This window comes from Aegilops tauschii, chromosome 7 (genome assembly GCF_002575655.3).
Source record: "Aegilops tauschii subsp. strangulata cultivar AL8/78 chromosome 7, Aet v6.0, whole genome shotgun sequence".
Classification (NCBI taxonomy): Eukaryota; Viridiplantae; Streptophyta; class Magnoliopsida; order Poales; family Poaceae; genus Aegilops; species Aegilops tauschii.
Window position 1 is genome coordinate 433,652,431 of NC_053041.3, and position 24,780 is coordinate 433,677,210.

The 24,780-nt window shown below is 44.9% G+C and overlaps 1 protein-coding gene, 1 long non-coding RNA gene and 1 pseudogene across 4 annotated transcripts; 2 read left to right on the forward strand and 1 right to left on the reverse strand.

The window, feature by feature from the left end:
• The first annotated feature begins 736 nt into the window (after positions 1–736).
• Positions 737–6,254, forward strand: LOC109740865 (peroxidase P7-like; annotated as a pseudogene).
• Positions 6,255–13,772: 7,518 nt separating this feature from the next.
• On the forward strand, positions 13,773–15,088 carry LOC109740876 (peroxidase 22.3-like). The gene has a single exon (XM_073506003.1). It carries the CDS (start codon positions 14,008–14,010, stop codon positions 14,446–14,448), a length of 441 nt encoding a protein of 146 aa, XP_073362104.1. The 5' UTR covers positions 13,773–14,007; the 3' UTR covers positions 14,449–15,088.
• A 3,938-nt stretch (positions 15,089–19,026) lies between these two features.
• LOC109740874 (uncharacterized) lies at positions 19,027–21,449 on the reverse strand. Of its 3 annotated transcripts, none has more exons than XR_002227444.4 (6): positions 21,062–21,449; positions 20,086–20,247; positions 19,878–19,986; positions 19,514–19,674; positions 19,369–19,426; positions 19,027–19,270 (listed from the first exon to the last, which is right to left on the reverse strand). It is a non-coding gene; the product is annotated as an uncharacterized lncRNA (long non-coding RNA). The 3 variants fall into 3 exon arrangements; XR_002227445.4 differs by having other exon boundaries at positions 19,514–19,738; XR_005764721.3 differs by having other exon boundaries at positions 19,514–19,986.
• Between the last annotated feature and the right edge of the window lie 3,331 nt (positions 21,450–24,780).

Below are 24,780 nucleotides of genomic sequence, written 5' to 3' on the forward strand. Positions count from 1 at the left end.
GATCTGAATTTTCATCATCTGACCAATCTTCTATCCAGTCTTTCATCAGTTCTCCAAACTCCATGTCTACCATGATATCAGTTAACTCCTCGTCCGCCATTTCCTACAACAAATAATATGTATCATCACATGTGCAAAGATTATCAATGATGAAATATACAACACATAGCACACAATCACGGATGTTATGTAAACAACCCCAACCGAGGCCGTTCAGATCTGCCAAACTTAGTAAGGAAGATGGCCACGGCACCCGTCGTGATCACTTTCAATCGCGAGGAACTGCACAATCTCAAAACCTAGCTAGATCTGTGATTACCTCTGCCGCCGGATACCTAGGTTAGCCGCCACATCAAATAACAATACTGGTGGTGCGCACAGCCGACGACAACCGACGCTACGTGAACTCAGATCACGAGGAGCAGCACTACTGGAACAAGATCCATGATCGCATGCGCCGCCGAGTAGCTAGGTTACCTGCCACGCTAGGTTAACCACTACCACTGGCGGCGGCAGTTCATTCGATGTTGCCGCGAGAGAGACTAGAGGGGGGACGTAGGATGTGGTACCTGTGCACGCTCGTTGGAGATTCACGACGTTGCCGCGCCCGCTGTCCGACGAGATCGCCGGCGATGAGATAGCCGCCGCTGGAGATCTACTACGTGACTTATGGAGCTGCGTCAATGCTCGCGAGATTGATGGAGCTGCGTGAATGATTGGACTCGGCAGGTCTTACATGGACGTGGGGTCGTCTGATGTTTTTTTTCGGACCAGGGTACTGTATGTATACGGTCTGGGTTATATAGGGCTAGACAGGGCTTGGATCTGGGCTACGGCGGGCCAGAAAAAAACAAACTTGCGGGGACAAAATTACCCCTTCGAAATTAGGTTAGGGGGGAGCACCGGAGCAGGGCTCGCTCTCCGCGGGTTACTACGAGAAGACATGCCCTGCAGCGCGTTGTGCGGTCAGTGATGGCGACTAGCGTCGTCGCCCAGCCGAGGATGGCACCCGCCGTCCTCCGCCTCTTCTTCTACGATTGCTTCATCAACGTACATACGCATCTCTACTACTTCTACGTATATTCTTACCTTTTTTGGAAATGGAGGCGAGCCCCCGGCCACTGCATCATGAACATGCATACAGCCATTTTATTAGAAATTCACTCAGTATCAACAAAAAAGATCTAACAGCTCGCAAACGGAGCAAAACAAATAAGAAAATTACATGCTGACACAAGCAGCCGATACGGTGATATGTAGGATAAGCTCCCTAGACTCCTATCCGGTTGTGCGAGCGCCATCCGAACCGGTTGAATATAACCCGAGCTACCATCTCCCATTGGTTGCACCCAGTAACCAAAGGCTCCCTGGAGTCCATAGGAGTGAGTAAGGACCACGTACGGATCCAAGCTGTAGCTTTGAAGTTAACCTGCAAGAAAGTTAAATAGTGTTGTCTGACAAAAATCATATCATTCCTGCAGTTCCATATAGCCCATAATAGCACACATATTCCAATCCGAATACGAGCCGCTATAATCTGTTCAACCCAGCTAACCACGTCCCAAACAATGACGCAATATCAACTGGAGGATTAATATTGAAAGCTATATGAATCGTTCTCCAAAGTAGTTTGGCAAGTGGGCATTCAAGAAATAAGTGTTGTATTGTTTCATCATGATCACAAAAACAGCATCGTGAACTCCCTACCCATCGCCTTTTAATTAAGTTGTCCTTTGTGAGTATCACTTGCTTGTGGACAAACCACATAAAGATTTTAATCCGCAAAGGAACCTTAACCCTCCAGATGTGTAATGACCTTGAGATTGGGCCAGAATTAATCAAATCCAAATAGAAAGAGTTCACCGTAAAAATCCCATTCTTAGCTAACTTCCATTGTATCGAATCCGGCTGGTCCGAGAGTTGAACTTCTATCAATCTCCGAACCAAATGCATCCAGGCATTCCATCGCTCACCAACTAATGCACGTCGGAACTGGATATTCAGGGGAATAGCTTGAAGAACTGTGCCTACATAATCTTCCTTACGTTGCACAATATTATAAAGGGTGGGATATTGGACGGCCAGAGGTGCCTCTCCTAACCACGTATCCTCCCAAAATCTTGTTGACATCCCATTGCCAACCAATAATTTGACCCTATGAAAGAACAAGTTCTTCGTTCGCATAAGTCCCTTCCAGAATGGCGAGTCAGTCGGTCTCATGGTAACCTGGGCTAATGTTTTGGATTGAAGATACTTATTGCGCAGGATATGTGACCACATACCCTCCGGCTCTGTCTCGAGCCGGTAAAGTCATTTGCTCATAAGGCATTTATTCTTAATCTCTAAGTTCTCAATACCGAGACCCCCTTGGTCTTTAGGTCGGCAAAGAATATCCCATCGTGCAAGACGGTATTCCTCTTGGCCTCATCAGACTGCCAAAAGAAACGAGATCTAAAGAAATCAAGACGCTTCCGAACTCCTTTCGGAATTTCGAAGAACGAGAGTAAAAACATCGGCATACTAGTCAATACCGAGTTAATCAGGACTAGTCTACCTCCATATGACATAATCTTGCCCTTCCAGCAGCTGAGTTTTTTTTTCAATTCGTTCTTCAATACACTTCCATTCTTTATTGGATAATTTACGGTGATGAATCGGTATGCCCAAGTAATTGAATGGCAAAGCACCTAATTCACATCCAAACAATTGTCTATAAGTGTGTTCCTCATCTTTGGCCTCCCCAAAGCAGAACAACTCGCTCTTATGAAAACTATTTTGTAATTCAGACAATTGTTCAAAGAGACATAAGATGAGTTTCATATTACGTGCCTTAGCCATGTCATGTTCCATGAATAGAATAGTGTCATCCGCATATTGTAGAATGGATACCCCTCCATCGACTAGATGAGGAACTAAACATTCTACATGGCCACATTGCTTGGCCCTGCCAATAAGGACAGCTAGCATGTCAGCCACAATATTAAACAGAAGAGGAGACATGGAATCCCCTTGTCTCAACCCCTTATGAGTCTGGAAATAATGACCGATGTCATCATTCACCTTGACTCCGACACTACCTTTCTGGACTTGGGTATCTACTTGGTTCCTCCAGGCTTCACTAAATCCCTTCATGCGCATTGCCTGCTGAAGAAAAGGCCACTTGACTTTATCATACACCTTTTCAAAATCCACTTTGAAGATAACCCCATCTAGTTTCTTCGAGTGGATCTCGTGGATCGTTTCATGCAAGACGACCACCCCTTCTAGTATGTGTCGCCCTGGCATGAACGCCGTCTGTCTTGGTTGGACCACATGTTGAGCAATCTGCGTCAATCTATTGGTTCCAACCTTTGTGAAGATTTTAAAACTCACATTCAACAGACATATGGGCCTGAATTGTTCTATCCGAATTGCCTCTTCTTTCTTTGGTAGTAACGTTATCGTACCGAAGTTGAGATGAAACAACTCTAAGTGACCGTTGAAAAAATCATGAAACATAGGCATACGATCATCTTTAATAATATGCCAACATTTCTTATAGAATTCAGCAAGAAACCCATCTGGTCCCGATGCTTTATTCGGTTTCATTTGTGTAATTGCCTGAAGAACCTCTTTTTCAGTAAACGTATATTCTTACCTACACTATGGTTCCATTTGCTAATGCTACGATCTATATGGCGTGACAGGGATGTGATGCTTCTATTCTCCTGGACGCAACTCCCTTCTCCCCCAGCGAGAAGGATGTGGAGCCGAACACCTCCCTCACCGGCTACACCGTCATCGACGACATCAAGTCCGTGCTCGAGCACGACTGCCCGGCAACCATCTCATGTGCTGATGTTATCGCCCTGGCCACATTGCTTGGCCCTGCCAATAAGGACAGCTAGCATGTCAGCCACAATATTAAACAGAAGAGGAGACATGGAATCCCCTTGTCTCAACCCCTTATGAGTCTGGAAATAATGACCGATGTCATCATTCACCTTGACTCCGACACTACCTTTCTGGACTTGGGTATCTACTTGGTTCCTCCAGGCTTCACTAAATCCCTTCATGCGCATTGCCTGCTGAAGAAAAGGCCACTTGACTTTATCATACACCTTTTCAAAATCCACTTTGAAGATAACCCCATCTAGTTTCTTCGAGTGGATCTCGTGGACCGTTTCATGCAAGACAACCACCCCTTCTAGTATGTGTCGCCCTGGCATGAACGCCGTCTGTCTTGGTTGGACCACATGTTGAGCAATCTGCGTCAATCTATTGGTTCCAACCTTATTGAAGATTTTAAAACTCACATTCAACAGACATATGGGCCTGAATTGTTCTATCCGAATTTCCTCTTCTTTCTTTGGTAGTAACGTTATCGTACCGAAGTTGAGATGAAACAACTCTAAGTGACCGTTGAAAAAATCATGAAACATAGGCATACGATCATCTTTAATAATATGCCAACATTTCTTATAGAATTCAGCAAGAAACCCATCTGGTCCCGGTGCTTTATTCGGTTTCATTTGTGTAATTGCCTGAAGAACCTCTTTTTCAGTAAACGTACATTCTTACCTACACTATGGTTCCATTTGCTAATGCTACGATCTATATGGCGTGACAAGGATGTGATGCTTCTATTCTCCTGGACGCAACTCCCTTCTCCCCCAGCGAGAAGGATGTGGAGCCGAACACCTCCCTCACCGGCTACACCGTCATCGACGACATCAAGTCCGTGCTCGAGCACGACTGCCCGGCAACCATCTCATGTGCTGATGTTATCGCCCTGGCCACATTGCTTGGCCCTGCCAATAAGGACAGCTAGCATGTCAGCCACAATATTAAACAGAAGAGGAGACATGGAATCCCCTTGTCTCAACCCCTTATGAGTCTGGAAATAATGACCGATGTCATCATTCACCTTGACTCCGACACTACCTTTCTGGACTTGGGTATCTACTTGGTTCCTCCAGGCTTCACTAAATCCCTTCATGCGCATTGCCTGCTGAAGAAAAGGCCACTTGACTTTATCATACACCTTTTCAAAATCCACTTTGAAGATAACCCCATCTAGTTTCTTCGAGTGGATCTCGTGGACCGTTTCATGCAAGACGACCACCCCTTCTAGTATGTGTCGCCCTGGCATGAACGCCGTCTGTCTTGGTTGGACCACATGTTGAGCAATCTGCGTCAATCTATTGGTTCCAACCTTTGTGAAGATTTTAAAACTCACATTCAACAGACATATGGGCCTGAATTGTTCTATCCGAATTGCCTCTTCTTTCTTTGGTAGTAACGTTATCGTACCGAAGTTGAGATGAAACAACTCTAAGTGACCGTTGAAAAAATCATGAAACATAGGCATACGATCATCTTTAATAATATGCCAACATTTCTTATAGAATTCAGCAAGAAACCCATCTGGTCCCGGTGCTTTATTCGGTTTCATTTGTGTTATTGCCTGAAGAACCTCTTTTTCAGTAAACGTATATTCTTACCTACACTATGGTTCCATTTGCTAATGCTACGATCTATATGGCGTGACAGGGATGTGATGCTTCTATTCTCCTGGACGCAACTCCCTTCTCCCCCAGCGAGAAGGATGTGGAGCCGAACACCTCCCTCACCGGCTACACCGTCATCGACGACATCAAGTCCGTGCTCGAGCACGACTGCCCGGCAACCATCTCATGTGCTGATGTTATCGCCCTGGCGTCCCGCAACGCCGTCACCCTGCTCGGAGGTCCTACTTGGAGCGTGCCCCTCGGCCGCAAGGACTCACGCTTCGCCGCCAACCCGGAGTCCACCGAGAAGGGCCTCCCGAGCCCGCACGACAACCTCGGCAACCTCGTCACGCGCGTGACATGACCGCGCTCTCCGGTGCCCACACCGTGGGGATGGCCAACTGCGTGCACTACAGTGACCGCGTCTACGGCACCGACCGCGATGAGGAGATCGACCCATCCTTCGCACAGACCATGCAGCAGACGTGCCAGGGTCCTTCTGGTAAGGCGCCGTTTGACGTGCAGACTCCGATGAGGTTCGACAACGCTTACTACCGCAACCTTATCGCGCGGCGTGGTCTCCTCATCTCCGACCAGACTCTCTACTGCGGTGGAGGCCTGCAGGACAATCTCATGGAGATGTACAGCGCCGACGGTGAGGCGTTCGCGAGGGACTTCGCCAAAGCCATGGTGAAGATGGGAAACGTACCTCCGCCCATGACAATGCCCGTGGAGATGAGGCTCATGTGCTCCACGGCTAACTAAAAACCGGGCATGTTTATATTGGATTCAATTATTAAATCACTTCCGCTTCGGTACAACCCCCTAAACACATCAATGATGAAGATCTGTTGATACCCCTTCATAATAAAAAGTAGGATGGTCTTTCTTAGAAATACGTCCCTCGCGCTATAAAATTAAAGACAGCCCTGAGAAAGTCCGCCATGGGCCGGCCCATTAGTGAGTGTATCCTGTAGCGGGTACCGAGAATCAAAGAACAACGCAGGCTACGAGGTACCGAACCCATGGTGAAGATGGGAAACGTACCTCCGCCCATGGCAATGCCCGTGGATATGAGGCTCAAGTGCTCCACGGCTAACTAAAAACCGGGCATGTTTATATTGGATTCAATTATTAAATCACTTCCGCTTCGGTACAACCCCCTAAACACATCAATGATGAAGATCTGTTGATACCCCTTCATAATAAAAGGTAGGATGGTCTTTCTTAGAAATACGTCCCTCGCGCTATAAAATTAAAGACAGCCCTGAGAAAGTCCGCCATGGGCCGGCCCATTAGTGAGTGTATCATGTAGCGGGTACCGAGAATCAAAAAACAACGCAGGCTACGAGGTACCGAACCCACAACCTCGAGCGTTGGTGAACACGACGCTAGCCACTGGGACAAACTAAATTTGGTGACACATATGCTGCGCCATATTGCATCAAATAGAATTGACGTACTGGGTTGTTTTTTCTCGGGCGAATTTTTCGGAAACCGGATTTTCCATTACCCCCGAGAAAATACGCTACCTGACAATTTTGTTTTTAAAATATTTGAATTTGATATGTCCAAATGATCATATAAGATACTTATGCAAACTATTACTGTTCAGATGATTTGGCGTACTTGCTGTTGTGCCAGTAAATGCCACGAGGGGTAAGGATCCTAGCTCCTACTATTGCACTTTAATTTTTAGTAGATTTTTTCCGTCCTGTGGGCTATTCGCGTTTAAATCAAAGCAAAAAAGAAATGGGCGACCGCAAGGACTCGATCCCAGCAAGTCCGTGGAAGATGTGTCGCGTACTGACAAACACAAACATTGTTTTTCAAATTTTCGAGCATTGGAATCACAAACTTTTTTCCAAATTAGGAACATTTTCTGAATACATGTTTTTATTTTCTAGGGCATAAGCTATTTTTTGTTCTCTATTTTTTGGTTCTACTTCTCTTTTTCGTTAATTCATTTTTCTCCTTCTTGAACTTTATTCTTCTTTTTGGAACCTGTTCAAACATTTGAATTTTTTTAGAATACCAGATCCTTTTTTCAAAATATGGTTTACATTTAGAAAATATGCTATGGAATTTCACAACATGTCCCGTTTTGAATTTTTAGTTTACAAATTTTAGAAATGTTTGCATTTAATTAAAAATGATGAAATTTTAAAAAATTACATGGTTTACAATTTTCATCAATTGTTGGGATTTTGTTACAATTTTGGAAAAAAAGGTTCAAGTCCGTAATTTTTTCATATACAATTTGAAATTTCAAAATTTTTGAGAAATTTCAATAAATGGTTAGGACATAAGAAATCTTCATATTGATTGATAATGACAAAATTACAATTAACAGAAGCAATCAATATTTTTTGAGGATCAACAGAAGCAATCAATTAGGAAAAATAACATGCTCAGGGAGGCCTTGTGTGGCACACTCTTTTCAAATGGTGTGTTTTTGGATTATGGATAAATGCCCCCAACTTCTTGAAGCAGCCTACCACAGACATATGAGCCATTCATCTCAAGTATTAATAAGTTCCGACGCGTTTACATGTTGGGACACTTCTGGCCATTTATCAGCCCTTGTCACCAAGAAAACTCCGGAAAATGCAAAACTTGTCAAAAATCCAAACAACTTGGCATGATGCATTGTTGGTCATAGAAGTTGGTGGAAATCATTTGGACCATTTGACGGTCGTTGAAAAAAACGTGCTTTCAAATGAACCCGAACACCCTTCCTTTTAACAGGTTTTGCTCTCTAAATTCCAAAAAATTTGAATTTATCAGGAAATATTCAGGATCTAAAAAAATATGTCAAAAAGGCACGTTTTTGTAAAAAAAAATGGAGTTTTGAAAGTTTATTAGAGTGGTTCAAACAACTGTCAGATTTTCAGACATTACTTGCGTTGTAAAGAATTTTTCACAATTTCCAAGAAAAGAGAAAGAGATCCAAAAACTGCCCACATTCTGTATAGTATTTAATGGGCGCGCTCAGTTTTTGTCAGCAAAGCTTCTCAGGGTGACTGGTTCGCTACTATCCTTTGTGGCTAGAGGTGCAGAGTTCGATTCATTGTGAGGTCGCTTTTTATTCCAGTCTACACATTAGATCGCTGACGTACTGTATGCGTGCGGTCTCTACTGCGGAAACCTTCATGGGCCGGCCCAGTTCGGGGTATGTAGGGCATCATACATACAAAGTAGGAATGCCATGTGAAAAGTCTATACTGCCCCTTTATACGTTTTATGGTGGGTTGTACCAAAGCGGGACTTATTAAATGTACAAATTGTAACATTACTCGTGTTAAATTTTTTGCCCATATAATGTCGTCTCAGCGGAATGTTCCCATACAAGTGTGTGTAATAAATGGTGTTTCTCAAGTTTATTTTAACGGGAAATATATAATGAGCTAGCATTCGATTGTTATATTCTCTACACTTGGGGATTATCAGCGATGCCTCCGCTTGTCCAAACGGCTATTCTCTGAATTGCCAATAACATGGAACAAATCTAATGAACCATTCTTTTAGCTGGAGGATTAATGTCACCGGTGTGCTAGGTTTTTTCCGGAAGGTAACTGTGACATATTTAGGGTGACTGCATATGGCACTCCTGCAAATATTTTAGATGGGTATCTTCGAATGGCCGAAGATACAACCATAAAGTGCCCAAAAAAGTTCACCAATGTTGCGGTTAGGGTTCATGGAGCTCAGTATTTCTGAGCACCAATGCCGATGACATAGGCTTTTGGCAATCAGTGAAGTAAGAGGATGACCCGGGATGCTTGGGAGCATTGATTGTATGCATTGAAAATAGAATAATTGCCCGGTAGCATGGCACGACCAATTCACCGGGCATTATCATGATCAAACTATTATCTTGTAAGCGGTCCTTCGAGAATTTATGGATTTGGCATTGCGTGAATCCCACAATGACATCAATGCCTTGTAGAAATCTTGTATGTTCTTAACATTCAAGCCCCACCATGTGAATCTCGCACCTTCTCTCTGAGACTACTCAGGGGTGCCCAACCCTAGCACCGCCACCCCCTTCTCCCTCATCCCTACCCTTTGCCACCATCCGAGGTGCTCCCCGACTCATGTGTGTGACACCTATGAAGGTGGCAGCGGGGATATAGCCGCTCCAGTCGTGTGGAGGACCTCGGTTGTCGGGGCGGCGTCCCCGTTGGTGTGCTCGGCATGGCCATATGCGGCAAGCCTTACTAGTGGGTGCTGGTTGGCCGTCTCCCATGGCTACGCGGGTAGCATGGGGCGGCGCGGGAGTATTCCACATGCTTTGTCAGTGCCATGTCGAGAACATCCGTTTTAGATCACTAGACCTGATCGCTCCCCTTCTGTTTCCAGTGGTCGGCGGTCTTCGATGGATGACCTTGGGCTCGGATGGGGTGGATCTCATAGGTGTGAGTGAGAACCGAAGTTATTCCTTCGTCAGCATGGCAGTCACACTAATGTCGATGCCTTTGGCATTGACCCTCGATGGAGGCTTCAGTGAGACTCCCCTCGCCTTCAAGCTTCCCTTTGCTTAGTGTTGAAAATCTTGGTCCCCTCTCTTGGGCGGTGGCGGCACTGCGGTGTCGTGTTCCTTCTTGGAGGCGTCGTCCTAGCCGGGATAGTAGTTGAGTTGGGTGAGCGGTGATGGCTCTGATATCGACGGTTGGCATCCTGGGTTTCAATTCTTCACCACTCTCTGGATGTAGTAGCGAAGGGTCCCTGGTGGTGCCGCTAGTGGTGGTCGCCCTTGAACCTGGCCGAGAGGGGATCGAGGTTCCCTCTAAGACAGTGGCGGTAATCTATTTGGTGTGACCCTTGTGCTCCAACGAATTTTGCCCATGCCTAGGGTTGGTGATATCTTCTATGTGGGTTGTATCTTGTTAACTCGTTCCTATGTCTGGCTACTTTCGATCTGCATTGTGGTTGAGCCAATGGCAGGGTTAGTGAGCTTGTTGCTGGTATGAGTTTGCTCCTATCCTTGGCAGCCCTGTTTCCTGGTACATGTGGGATCTATGGTGATTGGCTTTGCCTGTCGATGCTACAACATCCTTTGAGCCAGGACGAGAGGGTTGTGGCCCTCTGTGACGGCCAAGACACATAGTTTCAAGCTAGGTTGTTCTCGCGAGTTCGGACAAGGGAACAATGCATCCTTGGGGGCACATTCCCTCAAGACATTAGCTTTTCCTCTTGTGTAGGTTGTAGTGTAGGGAGATATCCTCGGCAGTGGTAATTTTTCCTTGCATCTACCATTTCCTTTAAGCAGTCATGTTTAGCCTGGTGTTCTGCTGTTTTTTTCTTATTTTGTGACTTATTTGTGTTGTTATGAGATTTATTGCTCCTGGCCGGTTGATGGTTTTGTCAATTCAAAGTAGGGCTCGGCTTGAGCCCTTTCTGTAAATAAAAGAGATATCATTTGTTTATTAAGATAGCATGTGGTACTACTCCAGGATACAAGTATAAGGTGAATGACCATGATTATGACCAACGATACTATCTAACCAATGGCATTTATACATCTAATCAATATTTATGAAGAAAAATCCCCAAACATAAACATTTTGCAAAGATGTAAGAAGCAGAAAGGGAGGACACTCATAGGGCATTTGGAATGTTGCAAGCTAGATTTGCAATTGTCTGGTGTCCTGCTCATTCCTTAGACAAAGATACATTGGCAAAGATCATGACTTGTTGTGTTATCCTACATGACATTGTCATCACTGATGAGAGAGATACACAGATGGCCAAAGAGTGTGACAATGTTAGCATACCTATCAAGCCTCATAGACACACAAAACACATTCAAACATGCTTCGGGGCGTGACAGAAGAATGAAGACTGAGCATCCCATGATTAGTTGCGTGAAAATCTTTGAGCATCAATGACAGCTGCATGGGTGATAGTGTGTTTACATTCTCTAATTCATTGTTTTTTATTTGGACAATTTGATTCATCGGAATATTTGTTGCATTCTAATTATTTATGTATTCGGATAAGTGGTTTACAATAATACTGCTGAATTGATTAATGTCGACGCCAAATTGAACTAGTAGAGTAGATAAAAAAACATGAATAAAATTGTGGAGTCTGCTGTTTTGGTGACTCTGTTTATAACGCCGCCTACACAACCTTTGAAAATTTATGGTGTGCTCCAAATGCGTTTGGAGCCTGCGAGTATGGCAACTGCGTCCAGATATAAAAATATAGTTTGACTTCTACTACGTTGCAACAGATGAAACACATATGTGTTACATTTAGCATTTTGGATTATCATTTTTTGTGTTAAAACTATGCAAGTTTGTTATAATGCATGGGTGGTGTGCGTGGAAATGTTCGACCAACCCAACTAGTTACAATATATCGATAAGTACATTTAACAATGCTATTCATTGCCCAGGGTGCAGCATAAATTATTTTGCATATAAGGTTTCTTACATCATTTCATCAAGAATTTATATTTGGTATACAAACGGTTATGTTCATATTGATTCATTGTGCAAAATCTGTCGTAAGAAAACGAAAATATAAGTCATAATACAATAAAATTAGATTTTTATGTAAATTTCATGCTACAATTTTATGTTCGTAATCTTACATAACGTAAAATATTTTCTACAGCTGATATATGTTTCTTGCGTTCTCATTTGACTTCTGACATTATAAAAAAATTACGAGGCGTAAAATATATGATGCAGTGATATAAAAATAGAGGGGGTGATGAATAACAATTCTTCAGGGTTTCCATTAGCCAAAACTCAGCAAATATAGACTCGCGTCACGGCTCCGTCGCCTGCTTAACCGCGGGGCCCACCTGCCAGACTTTATCGGGTTGTTTCTGTGGCAACACCGCGAACTTGAGATTCTTCAAAGTTTATTGTGTTCGCCGAGTCCTTTTTCGTTGGAACTAGCAGCAAAATATGAAGTGTGTCAAGTTTCTTATCACTGCCAAATCCAGTTTTGAATCAAACTCAGCAGATGCAAACTTTGCTGAGTTTCCGATAAAATTAACTCAGCAGAAAATCAGATTCCAGTAGTGCTGGGTGACAAGCCTGACCCTGTACATTACCATATATAGTATTATCGCTAGGGTCATCAATGATAATATACATCAACTTGATTATGAAGTGCGTGAATCTGCTCCAACCGATGCCGTTCAACACGCTAATGAGACTTGAGGGTCATGCATGCATATGAAACCATGAGTTAGACATAAAATGGAATTATGACAAAGTCAAACAGAGTTCTCAACAAATATGGGATGGACGATCAGTTTTGCAAATTCTTTGGTTCTCGAGCGATATCCTAAAACTTTCAATTATGAAAGGCCACAGATGTAAGGATTGCATATATACTTTGCAGGCTTTCCAGTTCCAGCAAGGGTGTGTTTAAAACTTTAAATGATTCGTCCAAGTGGACAACAAGCGTGTTTGCGATTCCATAGCATTTCAACGGTTTGTCCCAGCCCGTTCTCTAACACCGTACCCTTTCATTCCAGTGAGCGATTGGATCCAGCACCATCCAAGCAAGCAACCATGTCGACGGGAGCATCTTAATTTTATGTAAATTCAAGCTAGGTAGGTGTATTAGTTAGCCTGTCAATTCCCTTGGCTTTTGTTTTCTCTTCTTCCGGTCCTCCTGACCTCGCCAAGATGCACGAGGAGGCAGACAGACCGGAGACCTTGTCACTCGAGCTAATTAACATTGCAGAGCGTTCGCACATGCACACGCGGGTAAATTAGAAGCATGGATGCAACTGTACGCGCGCAGGAAGAAGGCGACACAAGTCGAAGTCTATATAAGCTTATGCTTCCATTCATCTTCCACACACTCTCTTCTTGCTTGCTTCTGCGCTGTGCACCGATCGCTCTCAACACCAGCCAACCTATAGGCATGGCGTCCTCCGGGAGCGCTTCTTGGGTTACACTTGCGCTGCTCCTCTTCATCACTCTGCCTGCCACCGCCAATGGCGACGAGCTCTCCGCGAGTTACTATGAGAAGATGTGCCCCAACGTGCAGCACGTCGTGGCGGTCAGTGATGGCGAGCAGCGTCGCCGCCCAGCCAAGGATGGCGCCCGCCGTCCTCCGCCCCTTCTTCCATGACTGCTTTCATCAACGTATATAAGCATCTCTAATACTTCTACGTATATTCTTACCTACACTATGGTTCCATTTGCTAATGCTACGATCCATATATGGCGTGACAGGGATGTGATGCTTCTGTTCTCCTGGACGCAACTCCCTTCTCCCCAGCGAGAAGGATGTAGAGCCGAACGCCTCCCTCACCGGCTACACCGTCATCGACGACATCAAGTCCGCGCTCGAGCACGACTACCCGGCAACCGTCTCCTGCGCTGATGTTATCGCCCTGGCGTCCCGCGACACCGTCGCCTTGCTCGGAGGTCCCACCTGGAGTGTCCCCCTCGGCCGCAAGGACTCACGCTTCGCCGCCGACCCGGAATCCACCAAGAAGGGCCTCCCGAGCCCGCACGACAACCTCGGCGAGCTCCTCACCATGTTTTCAAGACTCAACCTCGACGCGCGTGACATGACAGCGCTCTCTGGTGCCCACACCATCGGGATGGCCAACTGCATGCACTACAGCGACCGCGTCTACGGCACCGACCGCGATGAGGAGATCAACCCATCCTTCGCACAGACCATGCAGCAGACGTGCCAGGGTCCTTCTGGTAAGGCGCCGTTTGACGTGCAGACTCCGATGAGGTTCGACAACGCTTACTACCGCAACCTTATCGCACGGCGCGGTCTCCTCACCTCCGACCAGACTCTCTACGGCGATGGAGGTCTGCATGACAATCTCGTGGAGATGTACAGCGCCGACGGTGAGGCGTTCGCGAGGGACTTCGCCAAGGCCATGGTGAAGATGGGAAACGTACCTCCGCCCATGGGAATGCCAGTGGAGGTGAGGCTCAAGTGCTCTCCGGCCAATTATTGATTGCTTGATCCCAAGTGCATCATGCAAGCGGGCAAGTTTATATTGGATTCAATTATTAAATGTACAAATTGTAAGAGTACTCGTGTTCAATTTTTTGCCCATATAATGTCGTCTCAACAGAATGTTTGATAAAAATGTTCCCTTACATGTGTGTGTAATAAATGGCGTTTTACAAGTTTGTTTCGGTGGGAAATATATAATAAGCTCGCATTTAGTTGTTATATAATGAGCTCGCATTTGATTGTTATATTTCTGCACTTGGGGATTAGCAGCGACGCTTCGACATGTCCAAACGGCTATTATGTTTAATTGTCAATAACATGAAATCTAATGAACCGTTCTTCAAACAACCGAAGAATGACGCGTGTATGTTGGGTTTTTTTCCCAGAAGGTGGTCGTGACACTTTGGATGATTGCATACGGCACTCTTGCAGATATGACACATGGATATTTTCGAAAGATACAACCATAAAGTGCACAAAAGTGTTCGTCGATGCTGCGGTTAGGGTTCATGGAGCTCAGTATTTGTGAGCACCCAATTAATGCCGATGGAAGAGGCTTTTAGCAATTAATGGGTGAAGTAAGAGGTTTACCTTGGATGCTTGGGAGCGTTGACTTTATGCATTGGAGGTGGAATAATTGCCTGGTAGCATGACACGAGCAATTCATCGGGTTTACATGATTCAACTATTATCTTGTAAGTTGTTACCTCTGAGGATTTGTGGATTTTGCATCGCTACTTTGGCTTGCCTGAATCTCACAATGGCATCAATGCTTGCAAAGATCTCATATGTTTGTTAGGCAACATGTGGTACTACACCAGGATACAACTACAAGGTGAATGGCTATGATTTTGACCAAGGATACTATCTAGCGGATGACATCTATTCATCTTGGTCAATATTTATGAAGAAAATTTCTAATCCCCAAACATAATCATTTTTGCAAAGATGTAAGAAGTAGCAGGGAAGGACATTGATAGGGCATTTGGAATGTTGCAAGCTAGGTTTGCAATTGTTCGGCTCATTTCTGGAACAAATATCATGACTTTTTGTGTGATCTTAGGACACGTTTGATTACTTGCACCATTTTTTCAAGGTTGCATGGAAAAACGGGCCAGGCTGAGTAGAGCATGGTGAGGAGATACAGGCCAAAATACGACGTTTGCATGTGATTCGTCACCTGCATATAGGTTGCGTGCATAGTGGAAGATTCCTCTACCCGGTGTTTGGTTGCATACATGCATCGTGATTAGGAATTAAAAAAGGGATCGCCCCCGCATCGTCTCCACGGGGTGGCTCCGCCATCCCCGCCGCTCTAGGCCCTCACCCCGCCTCCTCTCCCCTCGCTGCCGCCGGGGCAAAGCCCCGGTCGGTGGTAGGTGGCGGCGGGTCCTTCTGCACGCCTGTACTCCTGCTTAGTTATGCCCCCCCCCCATGAATCTCGCCACGCTGGCCATGTGTGTGCTGCCGGCGGGTCGGCCTTCAGCCAGTCCGCCACGGGACTCCTCAACCTGGGCCGTTGATTGCCATGGCTTGGGCCCTCGGGTGCGGTTGCCGGCAGGGCTACGGTGTTCTCGATCTGATCCTAATCTTCCATCAGTGTTTCCTAGTGGCGCATTCGGCCGTGGGCTGCCCGGATCTGGTGCCCCAGCATGGATCCAGTGGATCACTGCAATTCCAGTGCCCTCCAACACTATGGTCTGCATGTTTCGCACGGTGACCACTCCGGCCTGCCTGCGACAACAGCTTCGGTGCAGTGGACATTGGAGGTCTTCATGACGGTATGATGCAATGGCCATTGAAAGGTCTTTGCGAGGGTTCCCTCTCTAGACCTGATGGCTTGATTGGTGGTGAGATGCAATCTATGAACAACGACTTGACGCAAAGGGTATGATTGTGCAGCAACGATGGTCGCACATAGTATGTAGCTGCTGGCATCGAGAAAAGGGGTGGAGACAACTCATGATTGACTTCGATGGTGGTGCTACTTGAGCACCTGGTCTCGAGCTCCGAGGTGAAAACCTAGGTCTTGACTGGATGGTTATACCTTGCAATGGCGATATTTTTGCTTCGTTACCTTGTTGAGGGCATTGCTCAGATAGGCTCTGACTTGTTCTTCAGGGTGAAAACCTAGGATTTTGGCCTTTTATGGATCAATCCGGTGACGATGGTGCTTGAGAGTTGCTCCCTTCCTGAAGGCATTTCTATTGAAGAATCGGATCGTCTTTGTGGTGTCATGAGATAGTTGGTGCCGATAAGGCCATTGTTGTAGTTTGTCGACAGTGGATCGGATCGCATCGGTTTTATTTTTATTTTTCCTCGCTCGGCATAGCTTTGGTCTTATATGACTTTGCTATTTGCTGGAGTGTGTTTTTGTGTGTGTACGTTGGTATTGGATGTGTGCATCCTAGTTATGTAGAGGCCGCGTGTGTGATCATTGTGTTTTTATCCTCTTGATGCTTCATTTTGAGTCAATAAATTCACCCTTTGTCGGAGAAAAAAGGAGTTGACAACTACACTAAACAGAGAGGTTAAAGTAGAATGCTCACTCTCACTACGACCGGAACAAAGTCTCCTCACCGGCCTCCTCCTCCGTGACGGCAACACGGAGCGTGGGTGAGTGCCGGGGGTCCTCCTTCGCGAGCACGGAAAGCACGGGGGGCTGGAGCCCATGAACCGCGATAGGAGGTCGTTGCCGGACGCAGTGCCGTCGAGCTTATGTCATTGTCGGGTGACCACCACGGCAAACCCGTCGAGGCGCACGGATTCCCGGAGCTTCCTCTCATACCCGTTGTTGAAGAACCGCTTCAAGCGCCATATGATCTGCAACGGCGTAGTTACATGCCTCGCAGAGAGCATGGACGCCGTGTCGAACACGTCCACGGATGCCAATACCGTCCTGAACAGCTCGAGGCAGCCCTGGTCGAGGCCGAACGAGATCTTGCGGGCGCGTGCACGACATGGCCAGCAAGCGCCACGGTGCACGCCGCGAGCGCGAAGAAGGCGTCGGCCACGCTTGGCTCCAGCTAGAACACCTTGTCGCGACAAGAAAGCACGCCGGGCTGCTGCAGCTGTCGTGTAGACGGCGAGCGCGGCAGGGCGCGTCAGGCAGCGAGGGAGGCGTGCGGCAGGACGCGGCGGGCGGCAGGGTAAGACGGTCGGCAGGGGGAGGCGAGCAGTGGGGGAGGCGGGCGGCGAGTGCAGCGGGGGAGGTGGGCGGCAGGGTGCGGCGGGTGGCATGGGACAAGCGGGCAGGTGAACGTGGCGGCTGCGACGGTAGGGTGCGGCCATGGAACAAGGAAGGGGACGTGGGGAACATGGATAAGAAGGTGATTAGCTGTTGACACGTTCCCAGCGAGCCACCCACATACGCTGCCTCGCATCGCTCGGGCCTGGTGAAAGGACATGCGGTGCCCCCATGTGTGGTTTTGGTAATTTATGACATTCTCTATGGACTAATGGTTGCATTGAGTTATATTTGAAGGATTTTTCCATAGGCATTTCTTGTAGTTCATGTATTGGTTTCAAGGAGTTTATGAGTTGACCAAGGTGCTATTAAGGAATTATCCAAAGATTGGTCATGTGAGAGTTGAGCTTATTGCGAGCATGTCTTGAAGGAGAAGATTGTGCTTACCTTCAAGGCGTCATCCAAATGAAGAGAGTTGGAAAGGTTCAAGTTTGATCAAGACTAAGTCAAGAGTGAATCAAGTTGATCAACTCACAAAGCATAGAAGATGTACCGAGAGGGATCAAGTGATCCCATGGTATGGTAAGCATTGTCCATTATGCTTTGTGTACTAACCCATGATCTACGTGTGAGTTCTATGTGGGGTTAGGTTTGTTTCCACGGGTTTGCATCAAGAGAAAGATCTCATACAGCCCATGGAGGATGACATCAAGTGGTGATCGTCATCAAGTTTGCGGTGTGCAAGTTCAAGTGGAGCATCACGAAGAGATCATCCTTGAAGCTTGCCGTCCATTGTGGTGTCAATGGACTTGTGAAGATGTCACTACAAGAAAATCTGCCTGTAGAGACATCATATTCCACCGCTGGTGACGTGTTATTTATCTCTAGGCAACCATAGAGTCGACTTAGTAAACCGTCCTTGGAGCGTCTCCCCATGGACCGTCTCAAAACATGTAGACACGCTGGCTAAGCGTGTGTACATGGTATGGGACGCTATATTAGGACGTTCAAAAGCACCTCTAAATAAGAGACGCTATATTGAGACGTTTAAAAACGTCTCTCGGTATGAGACGCTATATTGGGGCGTTTAAAGCACCTCTCGATATAAGACACTATATTGGGACGTTCAAAAGCGTATGTATATATGTAGAGTTGTTGTGTTAGATGCCCTTATCACGTTTCTACTTGCAGACCTATGTAGAGACGGTATATTCATCTAATACGTAGTATATAACTTTAAACATGATTTGAATTCTTTTGAATTTGTATTTCATCATTTCAATCTGGTTACTTTATCACGGCACATGCCTATGAAGAATGACGAACAAATACCGCTATGTAAAGGCATCCACCCATATCACCGGTCATATTCATAGGCAACGAATATCATTATATAAAGGGATCCACCCATATCACCACTTGTATTCACCAGCATCTTATTCGCACAATTCAATCAGTAGAAACAAACACCTTGAGTTCAGATCTGAATCAAATTAGACAATCATATGAAAGATGCAAATAATTAAGAAAAGATCATTTACATACTACATAATATTTGTCCATTTAAAAACTAATTCTTCTGTAGTTGCTCCTGGCTCCTGCAAGGCACTCCTTTTCTAAGCCTTGAGCTACCCTGAAAAAGAAAGATAACAGAGAAAAAATAGAATGTAGGATTTAAGAGTAGTGTGAGAAGAAATGTACTTTGATGAAATTGTAAGAGAGGTACCATACCAGTGTTTGGTGGCTTGTTTTGAGGCTATGTAGGAGTGGTTGGGATTGGTTTTTTAACCTAAAAATCACAGAGATTCTTCTTAAATAATAAACCTTAAGTATGTACATTGGAGCATAATTGATGATTGTATGGAAGTGTACTTACATGTGATAGAGGCCATGCAATAACATGACCAATGGCATCCCCTATTGTTTGGAATTTTTCATATGGTCTAACTAGTCTCTAATTTCCAAGTCTTGAAAAAATTGCTAGATATTGCTCTCCAAGCATGTTTCCTCCACCAACATATCTACTCGCTAAAGTTCCTTCAGCCACACATTTATTTTTGCTTGTCAGGTTCAACAAAAACAACAAGACTTCCATTTTATCCTATGTTTTGAAGAAATGAAACATTCATTATCACAAGCCATGGAAGATTTCACTTTATGCAAAAACGGACGATTGCACATGGAATTAGACCAACTAACTATTCTAACCATTGTCATTCAGCATATACATACATACATACCTTCTTAGTGACACGATTTAGCTGTACACTTGGTTTCAGGACCACCTTGTTTGGTCGCATTGCGATTTTCAGCATGACCATTCTTTGATTCAGGACCATCATATGCTTTCTACAATTAAGGTTCAGTTTAGTTGTAAGTAAACTTATACAAAACATAGACATTGTTTGATAACAAAGCTAAAATTTATGCGCGCATGCACACACACACCTTAGCAACCGTGTGTTCATGTGGTGAAGATAAACTGGTGCGACCCTCTTTTGTTCTCGCGCAATTGCTAGGATGCAATTCCTGGATAGAGAATTGTTTGTCTGCTAAAGTTGATTCTGCACAGCCTTGATTGACCCTATCAATTTTTTCAACGCGTGCTTTCTACAATTGAGGTTCAGTTCGTTTGTAAGTAATCATATACAAAACATAGACATGGTGTGACAACATAGTAGAAATTTATGCACAACAGGCACACTTAAGAAACCATGTGATGATACAAAGAATCTACTACTAGCAAATGGTGCAGATTGGATAGAAACATATTGGTACATATTTTTAGAGAGAATCTACTTCTAGCAAATGGTACAGATTGGATTCCAGCAATGAATAAGGTGATCTTCTAGCAAAAATGGCTTACACAAGCCATGTAATTGAAAAAGGGAATGCTAGGAGATTCCAACAGAGCTATTGTAGTACCAGGAATATCTGCATCGGGTAGACAGTGATGAAGCTATAAAATACAAGATATCTGAAGAAAATCTAGGTGAATCAAAACTAACGAAATAGTGGTACTGCACTAAGATGAGATACGAAATAGGACAGAATAAAATTACTACAAAATAATAGAGTACGTTTGCAGCCTGTATAACCAAACAATATCATGTTTTATGATTCAGGGTGTATGGACTGTGAGGTTATTTGGCCAGTATATCTGACACCACTTGTACAATTGTTGAGTTTTGCCATGTAAAATTTGATTGGACCAAACAGTTGCTCACATATTGTCAAGAAAATCTATTAGAATTGAATTATAGGCAAGCAAACAATTCAACAAACACTTACAGTGCATTGCCTACAGGAAGTAAGTAAGGACACAAAGGACAATAGGACTGAGACTTGAGATGCATAAATGAAGGAGGCCACTTTGGTTGATCTAATGATAAAACTGTAGGGGCTACGGGAATCAAGGGATCACCTGCTTGACATGGTGGAGGCTGAAGATGCTGGATGGAGGCGAGAGCTGCTTGCGGCCGGTGTAACGACGGAACACACAGCGGAGCCTTGGGCGAGGGGTGAGTCCGGCATGGATGCAGCTTCATGACGGTGAGGATGAGGTCGGGAGGAGCACGACTTCGTGACGGTGAGGACGGCGGACGCTGATGGGCCGGGCTCCAAGTAGCGTGCTTGTCGATGGAGGCAACTGGGATTCGGCGGCGGGCGGAGCTAGCGGCGGAGGGCGGCGTTTGAGGGTGAGGCTGTCACCGCGCGGGGTGCGGGAATCGGCGGTGCGAGGGATGGTGATGGCGGCACAGATGGGAATCAGGAGGTTGGATAAGTGGGGAGGTGGGGGAGATGGCACTAACGAGAATATCCCGTGATATAAGGAGATAAAAAAGAGAGACGTGGGAAGTTTGCGAGGTAAATAAAATAATTTGTAGCGCCAATTTTTTAGAGCGAAATTAGTCGGGGAACATCAAATTTGGTTATTCGATTAAGTGAAAATAGTTTGGGAGTGCTAGGTAACCACATATATGGATAAATATGTGTTTGAGGTGTTTATTTTATTGGATAAATCCATACCCATTGTAATTTTCGCCAAAAGGATCGAACTTAAATGTCCGTGTACATTTCGAACTTATATGGCATGGATACAGGAGCTGTCCATCCAACACTATACCCTAAATGTCCGTGCACATATCGAACCGAAATTGAACCAAATGAAGAAATTTCATGCAAACGAAAAGAGTTTCATGCAAACCGAATAAAAGTATGATATATATATATATATATATATATATATATATATATATATATATACATAAATCAGGCGATATTTCATCCATTCAACTGAAATTTAAAAAAAAACTATGCTAGGTACTGGACGATAACCTCCTACGCGTGGACGCCCTACTGGGCTCATGACCAACTTGTCGCTAATAGGGCGCCAACGTATCCGCGGTGGTCCTAGACCGGTCACGGTCCTAGGCCGCCGCATGGTCGTGGTCATTGCGGACCCACTCCAGCGTGACATCCGACGCGAGGAGCATGGCCCGGCGTTGCGCGTTGCACCGCTCCTCCTGCGAGCCTCTCGGCCGCCATTAGGGTGCGGCGTGACGAGGAGCCGCCATGGTGCCTGAGGTAATGAATGAGCCGCCTGGGAGGGATCCTCCCCCTTCAAGGCCTTGTCACGCTAGTTGTGGCGTGGCGGTGACACCGGTCAATCAAAACATCCGAACATGCTGCGCGGCGGGCAGGAAGGCTCCTCCTCATCACCGGAGAGGAGCACGACTCCTGCTTCACGCGGTTGCGAGACGGCGACGCCAACTCCTCCTCGATGCGGTGGCCAAGTAGTGACGGAGGCGCCGGGCCACGATCGCGGGCGACCGCTTGAGGAGGAGCTCCAGGTGTTGCTGGAACTCCTCGTCCATTTGTCGTAGCCTCTGGTAGGAGGGACGACTGGTGGTGCTCCTTCTCATCGCCAGGGAGAGTACGATCTCCTCCTTGTTCATCGCGGCGGTGGAGGAGAGGAAGCGCCCGGAGAACGCGGTTGGTTGCGCTGCGGTTCGTCCACCGGCGTAGAAAACTACCCTGGTGATATAAAACCACACACCACCCCGTGCTTGACCTAGAAAATGCTTCTCCCATTTCTGGTGGCGGTGAAAACCCCTAGATCCAGGCCCCCTCCTTTCTCTTGGTGGCAGGGCAAGGTGAAGGACACTCCAGATACTTCGCAGAGGTTGCTACGACGCCCGATTTGCTAGAGTGTCAAGTGCTACGACACCCGATTTGCTTGAGGGGAATGGGTTGGCCCAATCGGAGGAAGTGCCATTTGCGAGTGTCAACATTTTGGCGCACGTCACACAAGCGCTCTCGTTGTGTTGGCCCTTTGTGTGGGGAGCGTCTATCTATTGCTCATGCGCTCCCTATAACACGTCGCCTACAATGCCCCGTTAGATGTGCCAATCCCGGCGCATCTAACACACGCACACACATTTTGTTTTTTAGACCAGTTTTCATGTGTTTTTTTTTTGTTTCTTGACCTTTTTTTCTCCTGATTTTCCTGTTTTAGTTTTAGTTTTTACTTTTTAATAGTGTTCATTATGTATCAAAAGCAAATTGTAGCAGTGTATAAACAATGTTAAATGTGTATAAAAAGTGTTTCTAGTGTGTACGAAATAAGTAGACATCAAAACATATATTTGAAAAATGCTAATGATATATTTAAAAATATTAAAGTTTAGAAAAAGTTGTTCCTGATGTATACAAAATAAGTGTTACTAAAGTAGACAAAAAATTTACAATATGTATGTATACATAAGGTAAAACATGTGTTTGAAAAATGTTACTCATGTACTTAAAAATATTAAATGTGTTAAAAAATGCTTATGGTGTATAAGAAAATTACAATGTGCATGAAAATTAAATAGACATCAAAAATATATTTTAAACAATGGAAGTCATGTATTTGAAAGTGTTAAAAGTGTGTAAGATATTTTTCATATGTATAAAAATGTATAATATGTATGAAAAATTAGAATATATATATTTTAGAATGCTTACACATGTATAAAAAATGTTCCTTAGCTATAAGAAAAATGTTTCATATGCACGAAAATACGTAAACATTAACACATATATTTAAAAATTTATTAGTCATGTATTTGAAAATGTTAAACATGTATGAAAAATGTTTATGATTTATACGAAAAATATACAGTAGGTATGAAATAAAACTACACATGTAATACAAAAGCTAAAAAAACCGATGAAAGAAACAAAGTATATCGTAGAAAATCGATAAAATAACCAAGGTAACTAATAGAAAATCGAAAAAGAAAAAAGAAATCCAAAAAAATGTATACGAAGGAAAATCAAGGAAAACTAAGAATAAAAAGGAAAATAGAAAAAGGAATAAAACAAAGGAAAAGTGAAGAAAACCCTGCAAAACAGGTAAACAGGAAAACTATGTAACCGAAAAAGGGCAGATCCAGCAGGGCACAAGCCGGAGGCGAGACAGGACTCCGTCTCGCATTGGGTGATATATAGCTCTGGGGACCTCCTATTTGACGCTTACTGCATCAAATTACAGGAGGTTCGCACAGAAGCGCACGCTGGGCCGGCCCATTGGGGCCGCACTCTCGAACGGTATTTATGATTTTTAATCTGAACAACTTTTGGAAATTCTGAACATTTTTTCAAATTGTGAGCAATTTTCTAAAAAAAAGAAAATTTCTCGTACTCCTGGGCGTTTTAGAAAAATAGATCTTTGTCTGAGGGAGCGCGGTGTCGTGAGATCTATGGGAGGGGGCGAGCAATGGCGGCTTGAGAGCTCTGGCAGGGCCAAACGGTGGCGAGAGGCCGGCCGCGGGTACTGAGGCTCCGAGTGGCAGCGCTAACAGCTCGTTTATTTTTATTTTTTTTAGCAAGCTATGTGTCACAAAGGCTCCCTCCATTCTTAAATATACGTATTTTTAGAGATTCAAATATAGATTATATACGGAGTAAAATGAATGGATTTAAAATCTAAACCATGTCTATAAACATCCATATGTAGTTCGTATTGAAATCTCTTAAAAATACGTATATTTAGAAGCGGAGGGAGTTTACATCAGCCCTGCTATACGACGACAGTTTTTTCACGAATTGCATACGACCTGGCATACGTAGCTGTACATTCCATCTGCTGGATGATTG